Source organism: Metopolophium dirhodum, chromosome 6 (genome assembly GCF_019925205.1).
Source record: "Metopolophium dirhodum isolate CAU chromosome 6, ASM1992520v1, whole genome shotgun sequence".
Lineage (NCBI taxonomy): Eukaryota > Metazoa > Arthropoda > Insecta > Hemiptera > Aphididae > Metopolophium > Metopolophium dirhodum.
In genome coordinates this window covers 14515318-14539422 of record NC_083565.1, presented here as the reverse complement: position 1 = coordinate 14539422, position 24105 = coordinate 14515318, and the positions used below count along the sequence as shown (strand labels likewise).

General features: G+C 37.7%; 1 protein-coding gene across 9 annotated transcripts in view; it reads right to left on the bottom strand.

Annotated features, from left to right (window-relative positions):
* The window catches only part of LOC132946498 (polypyrimidine tract-binding protein 2), a 202549-nt gene that overhangs the window by 35528 nt on the left and 142916 nt on the right, over window positions 1–24105 (bottom strand). For all 9 annotated transcript variants that reach the window (XM_061016525.1, XM_061016526.1, XM_061016527.1 and 6 more), the window contains 2 exons: window positions 10106–10252; window positions 3917–4054 (listed from right to left, as the gene is read on the bottom strand). In XM_061016525.1, coding sequence (XP_060872508.1) covers window positions 3917–4054; window positions 10106–10252 — 285 coding nt within the window. The remainder of the gene's footprint in view (window positions 1–3916; window positions 4055–10105; window positions 10253–24105) is intronic.

The window sequence follows — 24105 nt, the reverse complement described above, 5'->3', positions numbered from 1 at the left end:
GTCCGAGCATATGCCAAGTGAGAAAAAAATAACTCGTGTAGTACAGCACACGACCGTCTATTTGCGAACATACATTTGCTATTAAGCGGGAAATACATTTTGAAAAAAAAAACCATTTTCCCGTTGCAACAACGTTGTGTAAATGTTTACTTTAATTATTTTTAATTGGATATAGAATACAAAAAAAGAATGATAAAAAAAGATAACCGTCGTAGACGTATACACAAACTTTGGACTTGACTTTACGCACAACAATCCAATGATGACGGGATGGAGTGGCGAGGTAAGGCGAATTTTGTTTTATAAAACTGCTGCCTCTTCATATATACGCACGCGCACACAAACCAATTTGTACACCGTCGTCGTGCCGAAAACATCAAATACCGATTTACATATAGATCATAGAAATATTACCGAAACCAACATAATAACTATAACAATAATTTGTAATCTATTAAATTCTAACCAGTAACAATTACCATTTCATTATAGTGATTCCATACAATAATGTATGCTGTATAGTATGTACAATAATATACATAATATTATTAATATGCAAGTCAATATTATTAATACCTATTAAAAGTTAAATCATCATTATAATAAAAAAAATCTTTACATTTATGAAAATCTATAGATTTTTTCGAAGACCAATAATTTTCGGCGCCCAATTCACACTAATTATTATGTCTTTTTGGGATGGTCCGTCCAATTTTTATGCCAGACAATAGTAGAGCATTGCGATTTATTTTAAAAGACAATTTGTATACACATAACTCTTATTTATCATAGTTATGCGTTCAATGTCGCAGTAGTAGATTGTTGGATAAAGAGTGATTTATTTATCATTAATTATTATTTATAATACTTTTTTGTTTTGGTTTATAATAAATACAATATAATATTAGAATTCTTAACAGTAAAACTTCACGTGTTTTTTTGCCAAAAACTCTTTACGATATAAATGTATTTTGACTCTAGATACTAAGAATGGCATATTTGTCAATAAAGTCTCATTTAGAGGGGCGGTAATTGAGTATGTAAAAATAAAAATGATTGTTAAAAAACATCAATCCATAGTTTTTTCCCTTAAAATGTAATAAATTCGTGTTACTATTATATCATAACAAACGTAAATTGAATTAAATCATTGCAGTTAGTGCAATTCGAAACGTCTTTCAAATAAGTAGCAAGCAGGACTTAAAACAATACGTTTACAGCAGATGAAAAAACCTTTTAGGTGGAGGTACATGGCGTTGCGTGCGGTCGCAATAAGACCACCACGGCCCGGGGGTCGTCGCGGAGCCAGGTCTTCGGTGTGGGGATTACACCTACTCAGTGGTGGTCGCGTGTTCGTGTGCGGATAAAAACACACCACGTTTCTCAGATGTACGTGAAAACGTGATGCCCGAGGGTCGACCGGGGGTGAGAGCGTAATATATAAGACCACAGCAACTTCAGACCGGCTTGCCTGCACGCACGCATATATATATAGATATAAAATATATAATATATATACACACGCTACCCCACACACCCATCGCTATACAAACCATCCGGTGGCGGCAGCGGTGGAGGTTTAATGTGAAAACGTAATTAAATTTACGCCACAGGGGTAAACGGCGACGGCGGAGGATGGATCGCAGTCGATGGCTATAGAATGCGCGCGCGCGCGTTCTGTTTTACGATACGCTCGGCCAGTCCGAGTCTCGGAGTGCGGCATCACGAAAGATCGGTGCAGTCGTAATTTTAAATATATATTTGATATATCGATTGAGAGCTTTATAGGGTGCGTATACCACGTGACGATGGGCACATTGCATACCTATAGGTACCCAGTTAAAACATATTTAGTAAACACTTTTGATTGTCAACTGTTAAGATAGCCTATATACATTGTATAATGTTCTATACTGCGACTGCCGTGGTGAAATATATAATAGATGCGTCGTACACGATTTATAGACAGTGCAGGGTTTTTAAAACAATAAAAAGTGTAGAACTACAAATACAATTGTGTATCTCCCGTGGGCCCCCTAAGCGATTACCCCCTCTGATACGGCCTTTTGTTTCAAATTTGAAATTGATAAAATTGAAAAAATCCAGGGCCCAGCCTAAACGTTTTCCGCTAAAACAAGCCAACACAACAGCAGAGGATATGATGATCATAAATCTTCGTCGTCAAATACTCTTATTTGGCTGAAAGGGAATTCTCCAACCACCTCCCCACGACCATCCTATAACGTGAGTTGCGCTTACTATATGTACGACGTAATCGTTATTAATAATAAGAATAATATAACTTATAATAAATTGTTCTATTATCGGTTTTACAAGGGGATGTAGTGGGTTTAGGGGTTATTTATATATAAATATATTATAATTATCGTATTGTGTCTAAATTTCAAATCAGTTAAATGCCCAACTATACACACAGAGGTACCTACGTTTTTTATTTTATCGGTTCACGAGAATTAGCGCTCTTGCGTAATAGTGACCGTTTTTTTTTTGCACTTCCCAACAAGTAAAACAATATCTACGGAAAAGCATTACCGGATATGTTACAAACGTTGTAAATAAATTTTCCAGACTCTCACGAAAGTACTCAGGTATTTCATATTTGAATACCACAAGTGATATCGTTTGATCGGTTCATATTTTAGATCATTTAAAAACCATAAAATTGTGAAACTTAGTTGTTTTGTAGTTACACAACAGCGTGAACTATATAAAACCTATACCCTATGCATATATGTATAAACATTATATTTCTTGCAGTTTAATCGGAGAACTTTTAACGACGCGCTTTTTTAATATATATATACCTACACGTTATATATACAATTTTTTTATCGACTAATTTTAAGGTTTAACACGTTTTACGAAATCGACGAAGGACATTGTCGTACCACCGTCATAATACGTTAGTACAATAGTAAAATGAAATAAAATGGCTCGCGCGTAGTTTTGACCGCTTGGAAACGCATCTATATATACATAAGCACTACTCCTTTATTATACATCAAATCGCATGTTTTATCATAATAAACAGCACTAAAACATGGAGTCCGCGACACTGCAATTGTTATTTAATTTAAAATGTATAGAGAAACGCAGTCTCAAAATAGCAATACCGTGCGGCAACGACTCGAATATTTAGAGTAACGAGAATTCGGTGCGCCGAGCAAACAACCGTGGGGAATTGGTTTTCAATGTACGAACGATTGAATCGGAAATGCAACTCGATACAGATAACACAATGGAGCTAGAATTCATAAGACAGCACACCGTTCCAGCAGATGCATAAAATATCATATATACTATGTTTGTATAGGTTAACGAATCAGCTCGTTTGACGCATATTTTTACACGTTCTACGTAGTACACCGCATTATATTATTTACGGGACACACACGTTTCTACTTTCGACGACGAAAATACATCTTCGACAGTACAACTATATTATAAACTCGGTAGGTATAATGATCCATCGGGATCGAAGTCAAAAATAATTTCAATCAAACGGCAATACGTTCTGAACTCGATTAAGAAAACGTCGGGCAAGTTTCTCAGAGTTAAATCTAGAACCTGTTCGCCGATTTCGTATTTTCTGATTCGACAGCCGAGGAAATGGCGAACACTAATATAAAAATGGTAACTAAAAATTAATATTTTCCGTGGTTTTAATTTATACTTGATAATAAATTATCGTTCAGAAATGTTTCATTATATCGCACAATATACCAACGGACTTAATATCGTATAATATTTATATTTACGTGCATATATACGTATATTATAATAAACTATGTAGCTGTACAACCCGACTTCCACGGCGGCGTTTATCATAAATCGGCCACTCGTTTAAATTCACGGTGGATATTAAATGTGTAAAGTATAATCCGTGCCAACTCACCTCGTAGAGGACGTCCAGACTGATTGGGAACACCATGTGCTCGACGATTACCCGGAGCACAGTGTTTGGACCTCCTTGTACGTCACTCTGGCCAGCCAGTGCTTGGGCCGCTTGTAGTGCCGCTTGAGCCGATGCATTCTGGAAAATGAATTAAAACAAATATGATAAATGAACAGCGGAAATACGACGAAAGACTGCTCGTATTCGAGATGGTGGTAAGGTGACTGGTGGATTTCAGAGAGTGGGGAGGTGCAGAGCGAGAGTTATTAATATATATTATATATCTAGGCCATCCATTAATAATACAGAATATACCCACTACGAAAGGGTGGCAGTTAATAGGGATGGCGGGAAGAGGAGCTGACGCGATGCTAACGACAAATCGGACAGGCGATGGAGGTATAATATTTTATCGGCGTCAAAACGGATTGTGTTGTAAAACACCGCGAGTAAGTCCCGGCTTTTACATTAACCGTACATTCGGTATGCGTTAATTGTTCGCATATGCGATACACACAGCAGGTAAACCGATGGCGTGGGGATAGAAGGGTGTTGTTTTTCATATGATACGCGCCTTATTTTCGGACAGCGAGCCATAAAGGTTGATGACAATAATACGTGCAAGCCACGGCGGGTAGTAGAAGTTGGTGCCGTCCGTTCGAAACGGAAATGAAAGAAAAAACCTCAAAACTAAAACACCACGTGGAACGTTTACAAATGACACTAGTAAACATATATAGTTTTATTCGGGAAAACTCGTGAAATGGAAGGCTGCACTGGAGGGGTGGGTGACTGGTGGTGAGGGGTAGCCGACCATTAGTCAGCAGCTTCACCGCGCGCGTCTCCAGTTGGACACGGGGGATTTGTAAAAGTGAGTTTCGCTCACTCACGCGACCGACCGTCTGTAATTACTCAACTTGTCCACCCGGGTACGTCACAATTAATCCAAACGACATTCTCGTCGAATCCCTTTTTGAGAGCACTATCGTATCATCGCACAAACACACGCACGCGAACGACGATTTAGTGTGTTTTGTTACCGTTGCTGCCACTTTCCCCTGCCGAGTAGTCTAAAAACACGAGAGCGAATATATAATGATATAATATATATATCATGTTGGCTATATCAAGGGAGTACTACCTATACATTATCTCAGAAATCGATAGGAGTCAATCTAAAATTAATATTGTCAACGAAATATCGAAAATCACAATAATACCAAAAGAAAACAATGATTGCGACGTGTTTATATATATACGTTCAGGCTCGCACAACCCTTTTGTATCGTCGTCGTCTGCGTCTACATACCTCCGGCCGCCATTCTTCATCCGGGACCACGACGATTTTATCGCCGCCGCGGAAGTTCGAAAACTTTACACGACCATTACATTACAACGGGTATTCCCCCCCTTTACGCACTTATCGATCGCCCGAAAAACTTCTCTGACAGGTATCCTCCCCCACCATCATCATCACCAAGTCTGTCCGGATTCCGGTTTCCGTCCATTTACGCCGAAGCACACGCGTTGTCACGCCGATTCGTCGTAGTCTATATATTATATAGGTATAATATATATCTAATGTTTTCTATCTCTCTCTCTTACTTGTGTTTTACCCCCTTTTCTCGCCAGATTAATTTTTGAACAGCAGAAAACAAAAAAGATCAATGGTTCCGGAACGGAGTTGTCACAGACGTTTCTTATTTCAATCCATCAAGCGAAAACAAAGAGAATACTTTTTTTCTCTCCTAATTTGCTCTCGAAATCCTTTCTCTTTGTCGCCGTCAAAACCTCGCAGCGTTGTTCATCAAGCGATCGACCGCAAGGATTACTATATACAAATACGACATAAGCACGTTTGTTCGCAGATATATATTATAAATATCTTATATCTCGGGGCGGGCTTATGGTCACCGAAGATTCGTCAGCACGAATAAGGGGCGAGTGCAGGATGGACTATTGGGTTTAAGACACAAGGGGTATACATATCAGACCGGCGCACAGTGGAAACGGAACAATGTCGTTATTACCACCTTAAGAAGGGTGCGGTATTAAATAAACGTTTATCCACCACGAGCGCGTTATTGCAGCCTTCGACCGTAACAGCATCCGCGCTCCTGCGCTAGAGGGATTTATCACGGTTTTATGACGTAAAACTTACCCTGGCAGGCGTATAATATTTTACGGCCGTCCGTAAACACGCGGTTATTGGATCCCAGATCGGAATTTGTACGGCGAAAATCATATGAGCCTCCGTCGCGGATTGAACTCGAACGGACGGACGCGGTGCGTTATATGGATCGTTTCCGGCGGTCGTTTTTATTTAGGTAATCGTGCGGTTTACGACGCGTCGTCGGCGCGCGGTACAACACACACACATCGTCTTTCGGACATCGTCGTTTCAAAAGTTTAACGCCACAATATGATCGTCAAATCCTCGAGAGGGAGTGGCCCCGGGAACGCATCTATACTAGACCGCCGGCCAAACGTTCGGTGGTTTAAGTGCTATTTTCACTAAACCGTGTGTTCCTGACATTATCCAGTGCTCGGAACATTGAGTGGATTTTCAAATTTTAACACACACAAAATCCGAAGCAAACATCGCGACGCAAACACGAGGTGAATAAAAATATTTTACAAATTATCACTCGCACGGATCTCGACGAAAACAGACGTAACACGAAAGGTGGAAGAAGCAGAGTATTGTCACAACTCGATTTATATTTCATTTTTATAATATTATATATTCGTTCAGGCAGAGTAACGTTCGTACAAATAGTATCGTTACGCGCGGGGGCCGTCAGATCAAAGAGACTTTAAAGACGTCGAAGGTATAAAGTATTTATTAACGCGCTGAGAATGGTTATATGGAAAAAGAAAAAAACGAAACAAAATGACTATACACTTTACGACAATATAATCATGCGATTTGTTCTTTTCGAAAATCTGCAAAGGAGCACTGCAATAAGATCACAGTCACGAATCCTGCATAGGTACGCGTCGACGAATCCGGGGATTATTTTACGAAACCGTCCACACACAGTAAATACGCACTTACGGGCTAGAATATATATGTAATATAATATAATGTCATGACTATATACGACGTGACTACATAAACGCTCAGAGTCGGTAAACCATGTACGAGAAAGCGCGACGACATGATAAATAATCGTATAATATAGTATTATAACATTAATACACAAACCACGCGGCACGGACGACGAAATAATAATATAATACCCACCCGTGTGCAGTCAGTGGGTAGACGCCGCAGCGATTATACTTGTTTTGTTTCGGGTTACCAGACTGCTGCAGGTATATACCACTGCACAGCATCGGGAGCGTCCTCTTCATTAAAAATCTCCCGCACGGATAAGAAAGCACAATAAGCATACTGCACACGCTGCACACAGGTATAATATAATATTATACGGTTAGGCAGACTCGCAAATTGTGCTTAGCACTCAAAAAACGTCGTTTGGTTCAAGATCCTTCTATACCCACATAATATCATATACGTATATTATACAGCTGGTACCTATATACTATATAATATAGGTATATAATAAATAATACGCTTTACCGCCAACCATTGTCATTTGTCGAAACACAATTATGTACGCGCGACGAGACGTTTTCACGTCTTTTGACATCTGCATACCGACTATACCTGTCATATTATAATACATAGCTGGGTTAAAGGGAAGAACGCGGTATATACCTATATATTATAATCTAATAATATATATTATATACGCACGTAATTAAAAACATAAATGTCGTCTGTTTTTGTTAAATTTATATTAAGGTTGAGTGAAAACGGAGTATAGGTTATTATATTAATTATGTATACCGAATAACTTTGCCACGACAACTTTTTTTCTATTAAACATTTTTTAAAAATTATATTGGAAAGTCATTATACTTGCATTACAAAATAAGAGATCAGTCGTTAAAATTAATAATATTTTTATTTTCACATTTCTCGATATAATTAGAGATAATTTAAAGAGTTATATAATTTGAGATATATTTCAGGAGAGAAAATATTTAAAAATTTTAATTTCCATATAATATATAATTATATATTGAAACTTCCATTGAATATTATTATATAGATGTGTATTTATACTCTTTATATAGTCGTAGTTCGGCCCTCGTCATCGACATTATTATTATTATTATTATTCCGCTGACCACTATACTACGATTAGGATCACGATTCATATTATTATTTCGGCAGCTAGATTTACCGTGGTGTTTTCGCGGGGCTCGTACATTATATTTAACATTATCGACAGGCTATCGATCACGGAACCACATGAGCTAATAAATCACCGACGATTTTCATCCGAGTTTCAGAGGGAGAGGGTGGCTGCGGCGGCGGGTCTGTATCGGCAACAGGAAGGACTCTGGCCGAAACCGGATACGAAATACGGATACGCCACCGCAAAATCTAAATCCGAGCGAACAGACCCCGCAGAGCATACACGTAAACGTTTTCGATGTATATATATATATCACATATGGTAGTCATTATATTATATTTATTCGTTTTACCGTCGGACGTTTTTATTAGAGTCTTAGCTCGGAGCAATGTCACCGTTTTACAACGCATCGTATAATATGTATGTGCTGCGATGTGTACGCGGTGACGACAAACGGGGAATTAATAATACGATACGGGGTAGTATATATAGAGCAACAAACATATATATATAGACCAAAACTCCATCCGGACGAGGAAGGATGGATGTTGGAATGCGAATGTACATATATATTATACTCGTTTATAAAAGCGAAGACGTGGAGAGGGAGTGAGGGGTTAAAAAACGGTTTCAATTTGTAATAAGCTCGTTAAAAGTTTTTAGCGAGCTACTAGCAACCCTCTATAGATATAGTCTCTGTTTAGGAAAAATCTCTATAACGATCTCATGTTACGCACTCTGTATACATATATAGGCGTGCACGTGTATATAATATATATTATATTATTATAGCTTGGTAGTATAATATATAGTTAGTTTCCTTAAACTGTAAGCTACATAATACGCCGTCGCTCGCTCAACTACTACGGCACATTACGTATTTATTATGTATTAATGGAAATAATTATCTATCTATCGAAAAAAAAATGTAGGTTGAAGCAAATAGGTATGTAATAAAAAAAAGCTAATGACCATCAATACCGGGGCTAAATCAATAAATTCAAACAAAAAAATTATCTATCAAAAAAAGTATTATTACAACAATATATTTCACCCAATACCCCGTTAACAACTTGAGGGTAAACTAAAAGATATTACGATTATTGATAATAAGCTAATATATTATTTAAAAATAAAAATGGCAATCACATACATTCATCGCGACAGGATTGTTTGACTTTTTTTTCTCATCGAACCCATCACCATCACAATGAAATATCGTTCACACGATAAAATAATCCTCACTCGCGATACCGACCGAACATACCTCTGATATACGGTTTCCCGCACGCGTGAATTGAATCTAATACCCCTTATTGTAGTTTCGTAAACTTTATTTCTACCGATACTCACACACACACCCCATATATACAATGATAATATTTTAATATAATAAAGTTCGAACGTCTGTCGATTAAACGGCTCGGACCAAAATTATATTGAACTTCAGGTACTAGTAAAACAAAGCCGCATACATAATTTTATAGTTTTCGATACCAAAATATTTATAATGTGAGTGCGGTTTTATCGGCTATACAATGTAATTGTAATTTTTATATAAAACGGTTATTAACTTGGTCAAAATTGAATTGTTTCACAAAATGCCTTATTCGATTTTGCGTTGTTATTATTATTGTAAGTAAGAAAAAAAAATATCGAAATAGCGACGAAGTTTAATATTGAAACTAATTTACGTAAATAAAATATGTTTTGTTTCAGAAAATTGAGTTTGAAACGTCTTTTTAAACGGATTTTATGTGTTTTTAAAAACACTAGTATTTTTACACCCTCCTAGCTCTTGAGCCCTAAATATTATGCGAATAACTTTCACAGTTTACCTACAACGAGCAACAAAAAAACATTCTCGTTTAAAAATCAAGCAACCCAATTTCTGAAGAAGAAAAAATAATAACTAAAACTTTTTCATTCTTGGACGACAAAAGTTTTCACTATGTATAAATGTATTGTAAAGACTTACGGCGTTGCTGTGAGTTTGGTCCGTTTTTAACTCCTTATGATTACTGAACTGAATGAACACTGCGCGACCCCTGAGCTGAGCCGTGCATGTCGTGAAGTATGTGACCATGGCCGATGCCGACGTCTCGTCCGCCATTTCTAGGAAGGCCTGTAAAAACAAACGAGTAAACTGATTAGTACAAATCTGTTAAATTGTATCTTTGGACTATAAATATACGCATTATTAAATGTAATAATCAACAAAGGATTTGTAGGCGAGCGCGAGGAGATCGTACAGGTTGGTCCGGTTCATTAGACGACTCGTCGGCGACGGAAACGGTGAAATGCTAATTCGGTGGTGGTATGATTTTTGACCTCCTGCTCGCGAGCCCTGAGGGCTTTCGGCAGACTGACTGAATGCGATAGACCGCGAGCTGATGGGTCCGGAGAGGGTGGTTTTCCGGAACATGGATATTCAAATATAATTTCCGAGAATCTAGGTTTGTTAGGGACACGGAAGGGGTGAGAAAAGTGGGAAAGTGTTTGATATTGCTAGGCGAGAAACGTCGTCATCAGATTACGGCGTCGAAGCCGGCGACCGCAGTTGCACTTTAGGTAGGTACAATTATCTGAAACTTCCATGTTTTAAGAATTGAAAAAAAACATTTGAAATATGTTTGTCCTTATTTAATTTAAAACATGATAATTTCTAAATAATCTAAGACAACAGTGATGACCTGTCTGGACACGTCCTCATATTAATTATTTCGTACATTCGATTCGTGTTTTTGTATCAGCCTCGAGGAAATCGAGCGTGTTTATCGCTGTTTTGAAAGCATAAAAAAAACAATTCGATATCCGAGCGAAATATTAAGGTAGAAAATAATGTTTTTTTACATTAATATTTTCGATACAAATCGAATAGAACACGCATAGAAGATGAAGATGTGTGTGTGTGTGTGTGTATGGGGGAGGGGAGTGTGTAAACAGAAGGTTCCTTTCCTTATTTTCTTATATACGCAGAATAATATATTTTCGCTTATGTTTTTTTCCTATCCAATTTTCTAACCTAGTTTCCCGACAAATACGAAACTTTTTTATTCGTACGTAAACATATAATGTATATAAAATATAACAAACACGCGTATTTTAGTATAAAAAAATCTCATAGTAAGACTCCCCTTGATTCGGTGCAGTCGAACACACGCGAAAGTAAACCCATAACGCCCGTTGAGGTAATCAAAAATTTCGATTTTTTTTCTTTTTATTTTCCTTTTTGTCTGTTTCTTACTCTGAAAGTTTCTACAGTATATAACGAGTACTACAGAGGATTCGTCACAGAGAGTCAGAGACGTGCCATCCGCGTGGCGTGTACAGTCGATGACTGAATTGAAATAACCGATCTTTAGACCATGTTTGTTCAACGCGCTAAAAGCATCGGGCCGTTGCGGCAAAATAAAATCCATTCAACCTCGTGATCCATCTATATCCTCCCCCCCTGACAACAACTATGCCAAGGCATATACGGTGTAAATACACACACTGCACACCCTGCGCCCGTGATGATAGTATAAACGGAAGCAAAAATTGCTTTGCGGTTTTCCATCATCGTCGTTCGCCAAAAATAATAATAATAAAAATAAATAAACAAACTTTTTATTATTATTTTTATCAGAACATAATAAAAGGGAGCGACATCATTCATTTCTGGCACGCGTGTAATATTATATATACACCAATAACTCTCCTCTTGCATTTATATATATATAATAAATATATATACGTGTCTTCTTTTCGTCAAAACGTGCGGCTCCGTTCGCTAAACCCATACCCCCTCGACCACCCGTTCACCACCATAGTTATTAGGGAAAATATTCCTCCCCAGAGTGTACTTTCTATATATCGACCTGTATATGCGTACTACAAACAACAACAGGTATACCTCCAGCGCATAGCTATTATATACGAAAGGAGGTTTTTCGACAGTTCCCGATCTGCCACGTGTCAGGTTTGCACATTTGAAACTCTTTTATTATTATTATATTTTTATCTATTTTTATTTTTTAGATTAATATATAATATATAAGTTTCATGAGATGTATCCGAAAAATGGGGTCCCCTAAAACCCCATGTCGATTTAATACGTTCCGTATTACACAGGTAGATAGGGTATAGGTTAGGTTACGGCAGCAGCGTTTCTTTTATTTTTTTCTCCTTTTTATTCGTGATAAATAGTCGTCACCAAGGCATCCCTCTACGTTTTCTATTCAGATTTTATGTACCATCGACCTCTATTGTCCGTAAGTACGGTGTTTTGACAAAAGGTGACAAAACTTTTTGGACAATTCCCTCCACCTCATCCACGTACCTACATAATACACACACACACACACACACACACACACCTACACACACACACACACACACACGTTCACTCCTTCCCCGCTGGAGCTGAACGTCTTAGCAACCGGAAAAATTCGCTACAAAAGCCGGGTCGTTTATCATCTCGCCAAACACTCGCGGTTCTTTCCACGACCCGAAGTCGAAAGTTTGTTTTATTACCCTCCCCCCTTCTCACATCATCCTCTCACAAATGCCGTCGCGCACTACAACTATCGCACGACTATTGTGTGTTGCTCTATTGATATTTTTCTCCCCTATCGCGTAAACGTATTAAAAATCCCGCCGCAGAAAACGTATCCAAAAATCGATATTTCAACACATGTACCTACGCGTACATAAAGCTGGTATATAGAATAGGTAGAACTTTCTATTAATAATGAAAAAAAAAACTATCTGCCAGTTGGGTCCTGAACGTTGAACGTCGATCGCGATCATATCATATAACGTTCAGATTAAAAAATACTCAAAAACAGAAAACAATTAGACGAAACGTGCAAAAACCTAACGATATTTTTTTTCACACAGATTGGTTGTATGCAGAGGAGCGGTGACGAGCCAATCAGAAACATTTTCCCAGACATGATTTTGTAGGTATCAAAGAAATACGATTACAACGACGTTCTAATAATTACAAGAGGGAAACAAACGCAATTAGCCCACTGCTATACGCTGTAGCTATATACACACCCATTGTCTTAAATCCGCTCTGGCGTAACCGAAGCAGCGCCTTCGTCCAACTGTAACTATTTATTACTTTTCTCACTTCAAGTGTTATTGTTAACTTTTTTTTATAGCGTTATTACTTATTATTAACGAGGAAGCGCGGGCGTCGTTAATAATTAATTTACACCTTACGATTAGTCCGACCGTATACATATATAATATTGTGTTATGCCGTGTTCTCCCTAGAACACTCGCACTGCATGCAGATTGCCTGAAGATAACACGCATTACTTCATTTTAAGCTATATGCCACGGTCGAGGTTGTGAACCGGAACCGGAGGATTTCTGGGCAATTTATTTCGTAGAGTCTAAAATATAATACATAATAATATTGTATATCCGCGAGTGGTTATGAAGCCGTTGACCGCCGCCGCTGTAATAAGTACCACCTATATAGGTGTATAATACCTGCAGTCATCACAATAATTTAAAGTTTTTAATTCTTCCGTAAGATGTCACGCTTATTACGCTCATACGTTATAATATAACATTATTTGTTTATTCGAAATAACACTTGCTGTACATCGATAAATCGATAAATCGAATGGACAACGAAAATGTGGTGTTAGTAATACGCGTTTATAGTGGTGGATCAAGTTTAGCCATCGCCACGGATTATGCTCCGCGTACATAGCCCGTAGGTATCCATTTTTCACTGCAAGAACGTCGTCTATACACTGTAAATGCTCTTGTTTCCAGAAGATTTGTTAACTCGGGAAGAATAGCCTGTAGTGACGAGCGACGAAATAATAATAACATAGCGCGAGGAAAACGCGAGGACTGACACGGTTGTAGGCCGCGTATTAATCCGTCCTCGCCGCCGTCGCGCATGACAGATAAGCTTAATGGAACAGAAGTTTTCTTCGCGCTACCACAAAGTTTTCGCCGGCTTTTTCGAGAAAGAGTTTTACGGGATTTAACGCGATGACACAAAGTGCCCACTACAACAGCAACTGCTGCTACAGTACACTGGTTAAGTATAGAAACAACTAAATATAAATAAAAGCCGATCCTTTCATGTGTACGCCAGGGTCGCTACGCCGTAAGTACGGACTCGAACAAATCGTCACGATTATAATACGATATATGATTCTGGACAATGGAATACTACTATATAATAGCGTATTTCAAAAAGTATTTTTTTTTGTTTCATCCCACGGTGACCTGCGCTATTATAGAACATATTATATATATATATAGACACGTATATACCTACGCATCATCTACAAACTATATCTACCGAAGATTACGATTTGATACTTATATAATAATATATATATATATGTCATATATATGTATTATGTATAGGTCGTACTTGATGACGGCAAGAGATAATAATATCATATACGTATAAGGGGTGTAATAGAGTGGGTAAGGTAGGATGGAGAGTAAAATCCATTTCCAATTTGCTAACAAATCCGCAAGTATATACTATAGCTCCTCTTACCCACCACAAATGAGTACGCATGGAGCACCCCCTCTCGACTAGCACCACCACCGTCGAGTTCGTCGTTCGACAGACTTATATCCTCCTTTGGAGAAGAAAATTGATTCAGTGGTGTTATATTATATAAACACGCAGGAGGGGGATGGGTGCCGTGGAACGCGCATGCATGGAGGGTCACCCCGTCTCGCGTCAAATCCCGCGGAGAATCTAGTATGATAAAGGTATCTGCGGTATATATAGCTGCAGGTTTATGTATCGTGTAGGATATAATGTACATGGAGCAAAAGGGGAAAAAATGGAAACTAAGATATACGCGTATATAATAATAATAATAATAATATATCACATGCGGGTGAGTGTGTGTAACGGCGTTACGTTAAAAAAGAAAACCGTTAAAGTAAAAAGATTGAATTAGGAGAACGTTAGCTATTTTTTGAGAAATACATAGACTATACACAATGCTGTATATACGCGCGATATCTAGTTATTATTTATGAGCTGCGGTTAAATAGGAGAAGAAATAATACGATTTTCTTTTCGCCAATTTTAAATTGGGGAAAAAACGAAGTATTTACATAATATCATATTATACGTGGGTTATCGCAACGGGTATATTGTATACCCGTTCTTCGAGATAAAAAAAAATACTATTAATAATACACATAATATATGTGTATTATCTGCTATTAAAAAATTCGAATTACACATATAATACTATAATAAGTATACGGTAGTAAAAATCATTTAAAAGAAAGTAATTTAATGAACCGGTCGACGATCGCTCAAGCTGGGTTAGATACACACGCGTGATATAGCCAAAATTCATATTTACCAATATTTTTTTCACCGGGCAGGTTCGGATAACAACCAGCACCGCGTGTATTGTACAGAGGTATACCGCACATGAACTATTCAGACGGGTTTGGTTAATTTAACGCGTAAACATTTGTTTTTGCGAAAATGAGTTTACATTACGATATAAAGCATTAATGGGGTTTTTACGAGGCTAGGTAGCGCGAGGACCGAAGCTCTATTATTACGCGAACGAGAAAATTCATTTCACAGCGGTGGTTCGTAAGCAAATATTAAATTAGGAGTAAAAACGACCGTTTTACATCGTTGTAGTTTGTTATTGTTTGTTGCTTTTTTTTTCCAAAGATTATCCCAGAAAATATTATACGTTAGTTCCTAACAACAACAACAACAATAATAATAATAACGATGAAAATAATACAAAATACATAAGACGGCGATCATGACTGTGCACAGTCTCGTCGACCAAGTATTATGCAAGTAGAGACATGCGATAAGGGTGTGACAAACAAGACGTCTCCTTCATGGCACGACCTGGGAAGGTATACAATGTATGGTATGGACGAGAAGGGTAGGAATCTATCGGACAGGTGATATAAAGTGGACAAAGTCCAAACGCGAGTTTGTCGGTCACGAGGTTTAATTACGGGCGAACGGAAACTTTTGGGAACGCCAAACATGCGGCGGCCCCCACAGGTGGACTTAAAGTTTTACGCACGTGACCGAAAACGGATTGATGTGAGGATCGTGACCCGTGTACAGACCTATATATATCGTCGTCATATTTTATATACGAGAGTCTGCTATATAATAGGATGAGTAAGACTTCCAATACAAATGATGGTTTTCGTATTCTGGCAGCAGCGGTGCGCCGTCGGGCCTACCATAGTGTATATATATATATATTTGAAACTCGAAGAACTCGCGCACTGGTAAACTAACCACCGGACATCCTCCAAAATACTACGCGAGAAGATAACACATATTATATTACTTACCTATATGCGTACATTACCGATAAATTATCGTTAATACTTATTGCATATATGGTTATAAAATATATACTTACGACAAATCACAAATCAGATTGAATTTATACCAAACGAATATATCTCACATAAGCATGTCTGATCGATTGTGATCTGTAATACTGAATAATATATAGCGATGGTAAAAACGTTTTTAATATTTTCGGATTATTAAGCTTGGATATTGAAAACTAAACGCAGAAGATGACTATAGTTATTTAAACATAAAATTCACATTTAATTCTCTTCCTGTTGAAAATTTTGCAATAGTGAGGTTGTTCATGCCTTGATCCTTATTGCCGTTTTTATATATGACCGGAAGAAAGTACTTTTTAAATTCATAACTAATGTATTATCTAGTTGTTTTAAATGCATTTTTTTCACAGTCCTAACTGCATTTTCCAGTTATACGTTTATAAAGCTACATAGACACAGTCTTTACATTATGCAGTCAACTCGTGGAAGGAAAACAATTTCAAAAATGTGTAAATATTTGATATGAACATTCCGCTACAAAACCAAATTAACCTAATACTACACTTGAAAAAGTTGCTAGTAAATAGCAGCATAGAGCTATTATACATTGCGGTGTTTTATACTTTTATACAATGTAATATCTATATACATATTAGTGTGCGCACGAAAAATTCACTGCTTGAAAACAGAAATATACATTTAGCGCTAATCGCGTAATTATTGTCTCCGATAACTTGGGAAATATGGCGGCCACTTTCGTAATAATTATGTAATAAAGGTATCGAAATTAGCGAAAATAAAAAGAACAAACAGAACGTTTAACATTAGGCTGGCGTACAGAGTACACACGTATTTTGTGGTAATTTCCGAAAGAAGTTTTTGAGTGAAAAAACAAACATTTTGTACGGATATCGACGTAAGCAACTATATCCCCGCTAGTTAATAACTATATTTATAAAACTTTTGATAAGTCACTGGGAAGTATTGAATTGGTAACTGCCTACGTGAACGACCGCAAATAATAACTACAACAGTGAAAATAACGAATTATTCAGCAAAGGTCGGTGTATACTAAAAGGGTGTACCCTTATGTATAACGGGAGAATAGGAACTATAGGCAGTATTGTTAACAAGCAATGTACAATTATTTAGTATATATGGGGGTAAGTTTATCATTTGATTGAAAATGTTGACGAACGATTTCCATTAAAAAATTGTAAACAATATAGATCAGAATGGAATGTACCTTTCGTTTACAATTGTGTTGTTAAGCTTTAGATATTATAAGCGGGGCAGTGCAGTGAAACAGACTATTGAATTAGGAGATGTAATTGAAACTCAGGTTTAATGTATGGTAAATTAATGACAAGTGGGAGTAAGGGGTGGTTAAAGAAATGCAGGTGTAGCAAACCGAGCCAGACTTTGAAAAACGGTATTGCTGATATATGCGTGAGACCAGTAGACGACAATTAATATGCATTAGGTACCTAAAGAGCCTATATGCATTGATACATCCCAACAATTCTTATATTGCAGTCATCCATGTATCGCGTGTATATATATTATTATAACGTAACATTATTTTTATTATTATTGTTATCGAGGCACGCCATTATAATATATTGAGATATTGTACATAATACACGCGTGCATACAACGACGACCCGCGAAAGCAACAATCGACAAACTGTTGCCAAAGACGATCGATGATTATAACCGTCGTCGTCGAAGCCACCCCCCGTACCTGTTGACGGTGAGGTTTCGTTCGGAATAGAAACGAGACGTACAGAGAGGGGAAGTTTTGCCACTGTTGCGCGTGCGGCGTGGTGGCGTGAAAATAAATAAAATAAAAACCAAAGAAGAAACAATCGTAAAATAAAACCGAGCTTACGCACGCACACGGTCGCTCGTGTGTGTGTGTGTGTGTGTGTGTGTGTGTGTGTGTGTCTGAGGGGAGACATTGAAAGGGAAAAAACACCATTATTCGGACTATAAATATTTAAAGAGTGAGAGAGAAAAAAAAATGAATAACGAAAAAAAGGAGCGTGCGCGGTAACCTCTATAATTTAAACGTTATTGGTGCCTGGCAAACTTCACACACGTCACAATAGGAATGTTTTTCAAGTGTATAATAATATTATAATATCGCAGTGCCCGTGATGACAAGACAACGTATTTGACACTCGTCGTATTAATACAGCGTAGGTGGTATCAATATTTATAAATTACATATTATAATATAGCACCAGTAGGTAACCACTATACCGGGGTACAGGTATATATATATGTTTAAAACAGCAGGGTTTATTCAGGACATATTATATATTATATTAATATAATATGCATGTGCGAAGCATGTGTCTATATATTTATAGCTGCGCGATATGGGCCACCCTCCCATTATGCATGCGTGTTGTTTGCTGAAAATCAAAGTCAAATTTTGACAGCCATCGCCGCCTTGTCAACGGCGCGCCCCCATGTGTATACCTACCTATATTATTATGTTATACGTCGTATATTAATAATATATATGAAACACTCGTCGCGGTCGCCGTCGTTGCTATATTTCTGTACAACGTAGGTATATGGTTATTACAAACGTCGAACGAATTATATTATTATTATACCAGGACTGGGGCATACATACGCATTGTTTGGCGTGTGCCGCTATATACGGTACTTATATAAACATATTATATTATATATAGCTGCTATACGACCTCGTCAAAGCGATCGCTCGCGGTGTACATAGGGTGTACATAACCTATACATGGCGCTCCAATACGTTTAATAGGATGTCTTCGATGTGATCGATACACGTCATACATCACGACGTCAAGTCTGTATTTCTACCTACGTACCATATTAATACTATCGTTGCGAAATATCGTAAATTTCTCACTAAACTACCCCTGCCACACCGCGACGGCGAAAAAGCAGCGTGCGGAGTTTGCGTCATATCGTTATAATTGAATTGTTACGATATAATATAATATAATATATAATTATGTAGTACCCAACCTATATATACGAATATTGTTCGTACAAGTATAATAATAATAATAATAATACACGCGTAGGTAGGTAGGTACCTCTATTCTGAGAGGCCGTATATTATTCCGCGCCCGGCGACGGTGACAAAGGGCGACTACTACAACTGCAGCACACTACAAACATAATATATTATGTATATTTATACATACCAACACACACGTCGCGTGCTCGCACACGGTTCATTTGGCCGGTTAAATTGCAAACGATAACGTGTGTGCACACAACACACCACGACGTTGTTATATAGTATTTTCAGAGTTCGACAGTGTTTGGTTTCCGTATACATACACGAATGTTTTCGCTTTCAATTATTATTTCATATACGGGCACTCGCGCGAATTTGCAGCGACTACGACTAGAGGGTGCTGGGGCTCCACACACACACACACACACAGATACATATGTGAATGTGTAAGTGTGTATTTGTGTGCGTGTTTGTACGTACAAGTACGAACTAGCCGGGGGTAGAGTGGTTTTGTTTACGTACCTGTCGCGCGCACATTAATTATGTCAAACACAATTAGGGATGTCCCTTCACCCACCCACCCGACCACTTGCACCGACCGTTTTACACCGCGTCGTCCTTATTGGCGGGGGTTGCTAAAAGGTGAAACGTTCAGAGTGGATGAGGTGGAGGAGAAGAACGCCGAGGGATTTAATCGAATTTCTTACGTTTGGCCCGGAGGCACGCACACACGATGTCGGCGGCAACGGCGTTGCCAATCAGTTTTACAAAAACCTATTTCGCTCTTTTTCTCAAAATGATTTCACACTAAACTATAATATAGCATCCGAAACAACTATTCGCGCACATGGCGGGTTTATATATATAAACTACATAGCAGCACGCGATCAAGTCGACCTATGTGGATAACAAAATACTTGACGAATCTTGAATATTTACCATGTGACCTGCACTGCAGACTCGCAACCGAGATACGTTTTAATTAGCAAATCATGTCATCGCTCGTCAATGGATTATAAATGCGCATACAAATGAGTGATATGAGGACGAGGTTTTTTACCACTGCAGCCATACAAGTATTGTAACAACGTCATATAATACAAACTTATATATATATATATATATATAAGTATATTATTATATAACGTTCTGAGTGGTGAAAAAAACTTAGAAAATAACCCCTAAAATGGCTATTGTGATGAAAAGTATTGTGTTTACATGGGTAAAAGAAGAAAGTTCAAAATATTCCACTTGTTAAGGTCATCACACACATGCATATACACACAAACACATTTAATAAATATGTATAATATTTACTGGACGTACATAGGGGCCAGCTAAGTTGGTTGTATATATAATATACATATTCATCTTCTTCTTCTTCTTCGATAAATCGGCCTCTAGGACCATCTCGAAAAACAACTTTACCTCCAGTTATCCCAATCCCCGATGCTTGTGTTCTCCAATCTAGATCTCCTCCTAATGCTTCCACATCTCCCCATCTCAAACGTGGTCTTCCTAGCTGTAATTTCCCGATAGGATCTTCTTCTAGTACTATGCGTATAAGTGAGTTTCTGCTATGCCAAGGGGTTAGGTTAGGTTAGGTTAGGCCCAACCCACTGTAATCTTTTGTTCCAATAATTGTTTCAACTATATTTTTGCATAACGTATATATATATTCGGCAGGCGCAAACGTAGGAAAAAAATTCAAAACGCACACATCCAAAACTCTTGGAATGTCATAAAATCAATTTCCAAGCTATTTTTACGACACCACGTGATGGACGAATACACATAATAGACCTTAAACTATTCGTATACACAGTGGATCATGGTGGTATCTCGTGTATATATATATATATATATATTATACATCTGGACGGCGGTAAAACTAATCGGCCGCGAGATAAGAAACTCAGAGGCGAAAAAAAATACTGTTGACAAGAAGATTCTACCTCATTTAGTCTCTCACTATATACGCACCATCGCCACTGGCCCGACAGATATATACAATAAAGAGTATAATATGTATAGAAAAGCGCTTGCTCTGACAAATTTTCCAATCGCCTTAAACGACGGCGGGACGTCGCCACTCCACTTAGCACGCACAATAGGCGACGGAACGGAATCCGGCGAGCGCGTCCGCTACCCCTTACCCACCCACCCTCTCACTCCCTCTCTCACTCTTGACCATCACCCCTAGACGACCCTCGAACCCGCCTGTGGACGGCGAGCGTGCAGTTTTCCTTCGAACGCGGTACGTACAATGGCCGTGATGCGGGCAGCAGCGACAGGGACTCGACATGCGGTTCGTAAGTGGCCCGCGGCGCGAAAAACGATCTCCATTGTAAACGCGAAATTGAAAATACTATCCCTCCTTATTTCGTCGTCGTCGCTCGCAGCAAAATTCTAAACTTTTTCCATTCGACCATTCCGCGGTAATACGCTTTACCGCGCGAGCGCCGCGGTTGTCAACCGCCGGACGGTATAATACTAATGATAGGGGGAAAAGAATAAATAAATAAACGATACTGAAAAAAAAACCACGTCAAAATAATATTAAATTGGATTTCGTCCGTCAGGAACGCCATATATACTGCACATACATATTGTGTATATAATATATATATATAAGCACGTGTGTGTGTGTGCACAAAGTATTATAAAGGTAGGTAAGCGCGGTATAGTCTCTCTCTCCGGATGGAAAGGTTAATTTGACATGCGTTACCCGCGCGCCATCCGTACACCGACAAAAAGCACTAAACAAAAAAAAGCAGTCGTAAAACGTTTTCGCAAAACCACCGAAAAGACGTATTATAAAATATATTATAAATAACCAACGTCCCACTGTTTATACACACACACACACACACACACACACATATTTGCATATTAATGTAGGTATATACTGGGCGATTCGTCAAACGACAAACACTATTATTATCTTGGTCCATTTTCGTGATATTAATTTATTTTTTTGACAGTACATACATTTTTTGTTTTGCTATTTGAAACTGTATATAAATATGAAATTTCAGTGGGCAGACGTTTTAGATACCTAAGCTTAAAATATTTGTTTGAGAGGAGTGTAATATTGAAATATTATTCCTATATAATACCTGCTACAAGTATACTTACCTATATATATATGTATATTGTTATAATATATATTATATATATTGTTATACTTTTGTGAAATAATTCAATAGCTAAACTTTAAATTGAATCGCTTGTAAATAACTAAATTAATATTTGTTACGGTATTTACAATAAAATAAAAATTTAAAAATGTTCAGAAAGGTATTAGGTTTTAATTTGTCAAGATAGATAATATTTTGTTATAAACAATATTAGAATTATTTGAAAATTACAACAAATTATCGCACATTATTAATGATAAGTATTCGCTGCAGTCATAAGAATACACACTGTATACGTATCATAGATACGTATCTATTTAACAATGAGTTTAAGTGCGAGGTGTTATCATTACTACAGATATTCTGCACAGTGCCATAGTTCACAAACATTTTCCAATAACGAAGGCGCGTCGAAGTATCTTTAACTTTTTTTTTCATATAAGGTATCTATAGTGTACACGCGCTGCTCAACAACGAATGACGCTACGACTGTGGGGCTGCCTCTCATGACCGTTGAACTTAAGATATATTTACGGTTGTTGGGAAATATGGTTGAATAGTTTTGTAGTTCCTGGTACGCGCGTACTTTACGTCGTAATGACGTACAAAAACCAAAATTACTTAGCGAGACTTTGCAGCGTTTGACATCTAAAACACCCTGCAGGCCGCAGCTATAGTCGTCATTATGTGCACAAGCAACACGCACGCAAGTTCTACATAATATTGTTATTGCATTCGACACTTATACATGAGTATATTATCATATAACATATTATGGGTACTCAAATAACAAGTGTGTTTGCCAAACTGCAGTGTATTTCATATTTAATATAATAACATACCTATGTGCACTGTGCAACAATATTTTGAAAAAAATTCAAATACGTCGTGGAAAACTACACTATATATGGTATTAATATGAACTCGTATATTATATTATATTGCTCTAAAATTTTCAAATATTCGATTACACGCTGCTGCGTAAATATTTCACAGCAGCGATGGTTTAAACTTTATATTTTTTCATCCTCCACAAGACGTCTTTCCAGAGAATTACTTCAATGCGTATATAACACACACACACACACACACACATATATATATATAAGAAATCCTTTAACGAGAAACCCAGCTGAGAAGACATCGTTAGCAAAGCCATCGCCACCGCCTACTTCCACTTTCCTTTTCATCGCTCTTAACGGACAAAACGTTTACACAACCATGTGCACAAATCGATAACGTCTATAAATGAGCTTTATTTGGATTTATCCTTTTTCGTTATTTACCACCATCGATAAATAAATATATATTATGTACATCCGACATCGTAGAGAAACGGCAGGAACGGAAATAGCTTGTCATTCATCGAGATATTAATGTAATTAAGCCGGACGACGACATTTGACCGGCGACGACAGTGTTAGAATTTTTTTAGCGTTTCGCGTGGAACTCGTTAACAGGTTCATAATATAT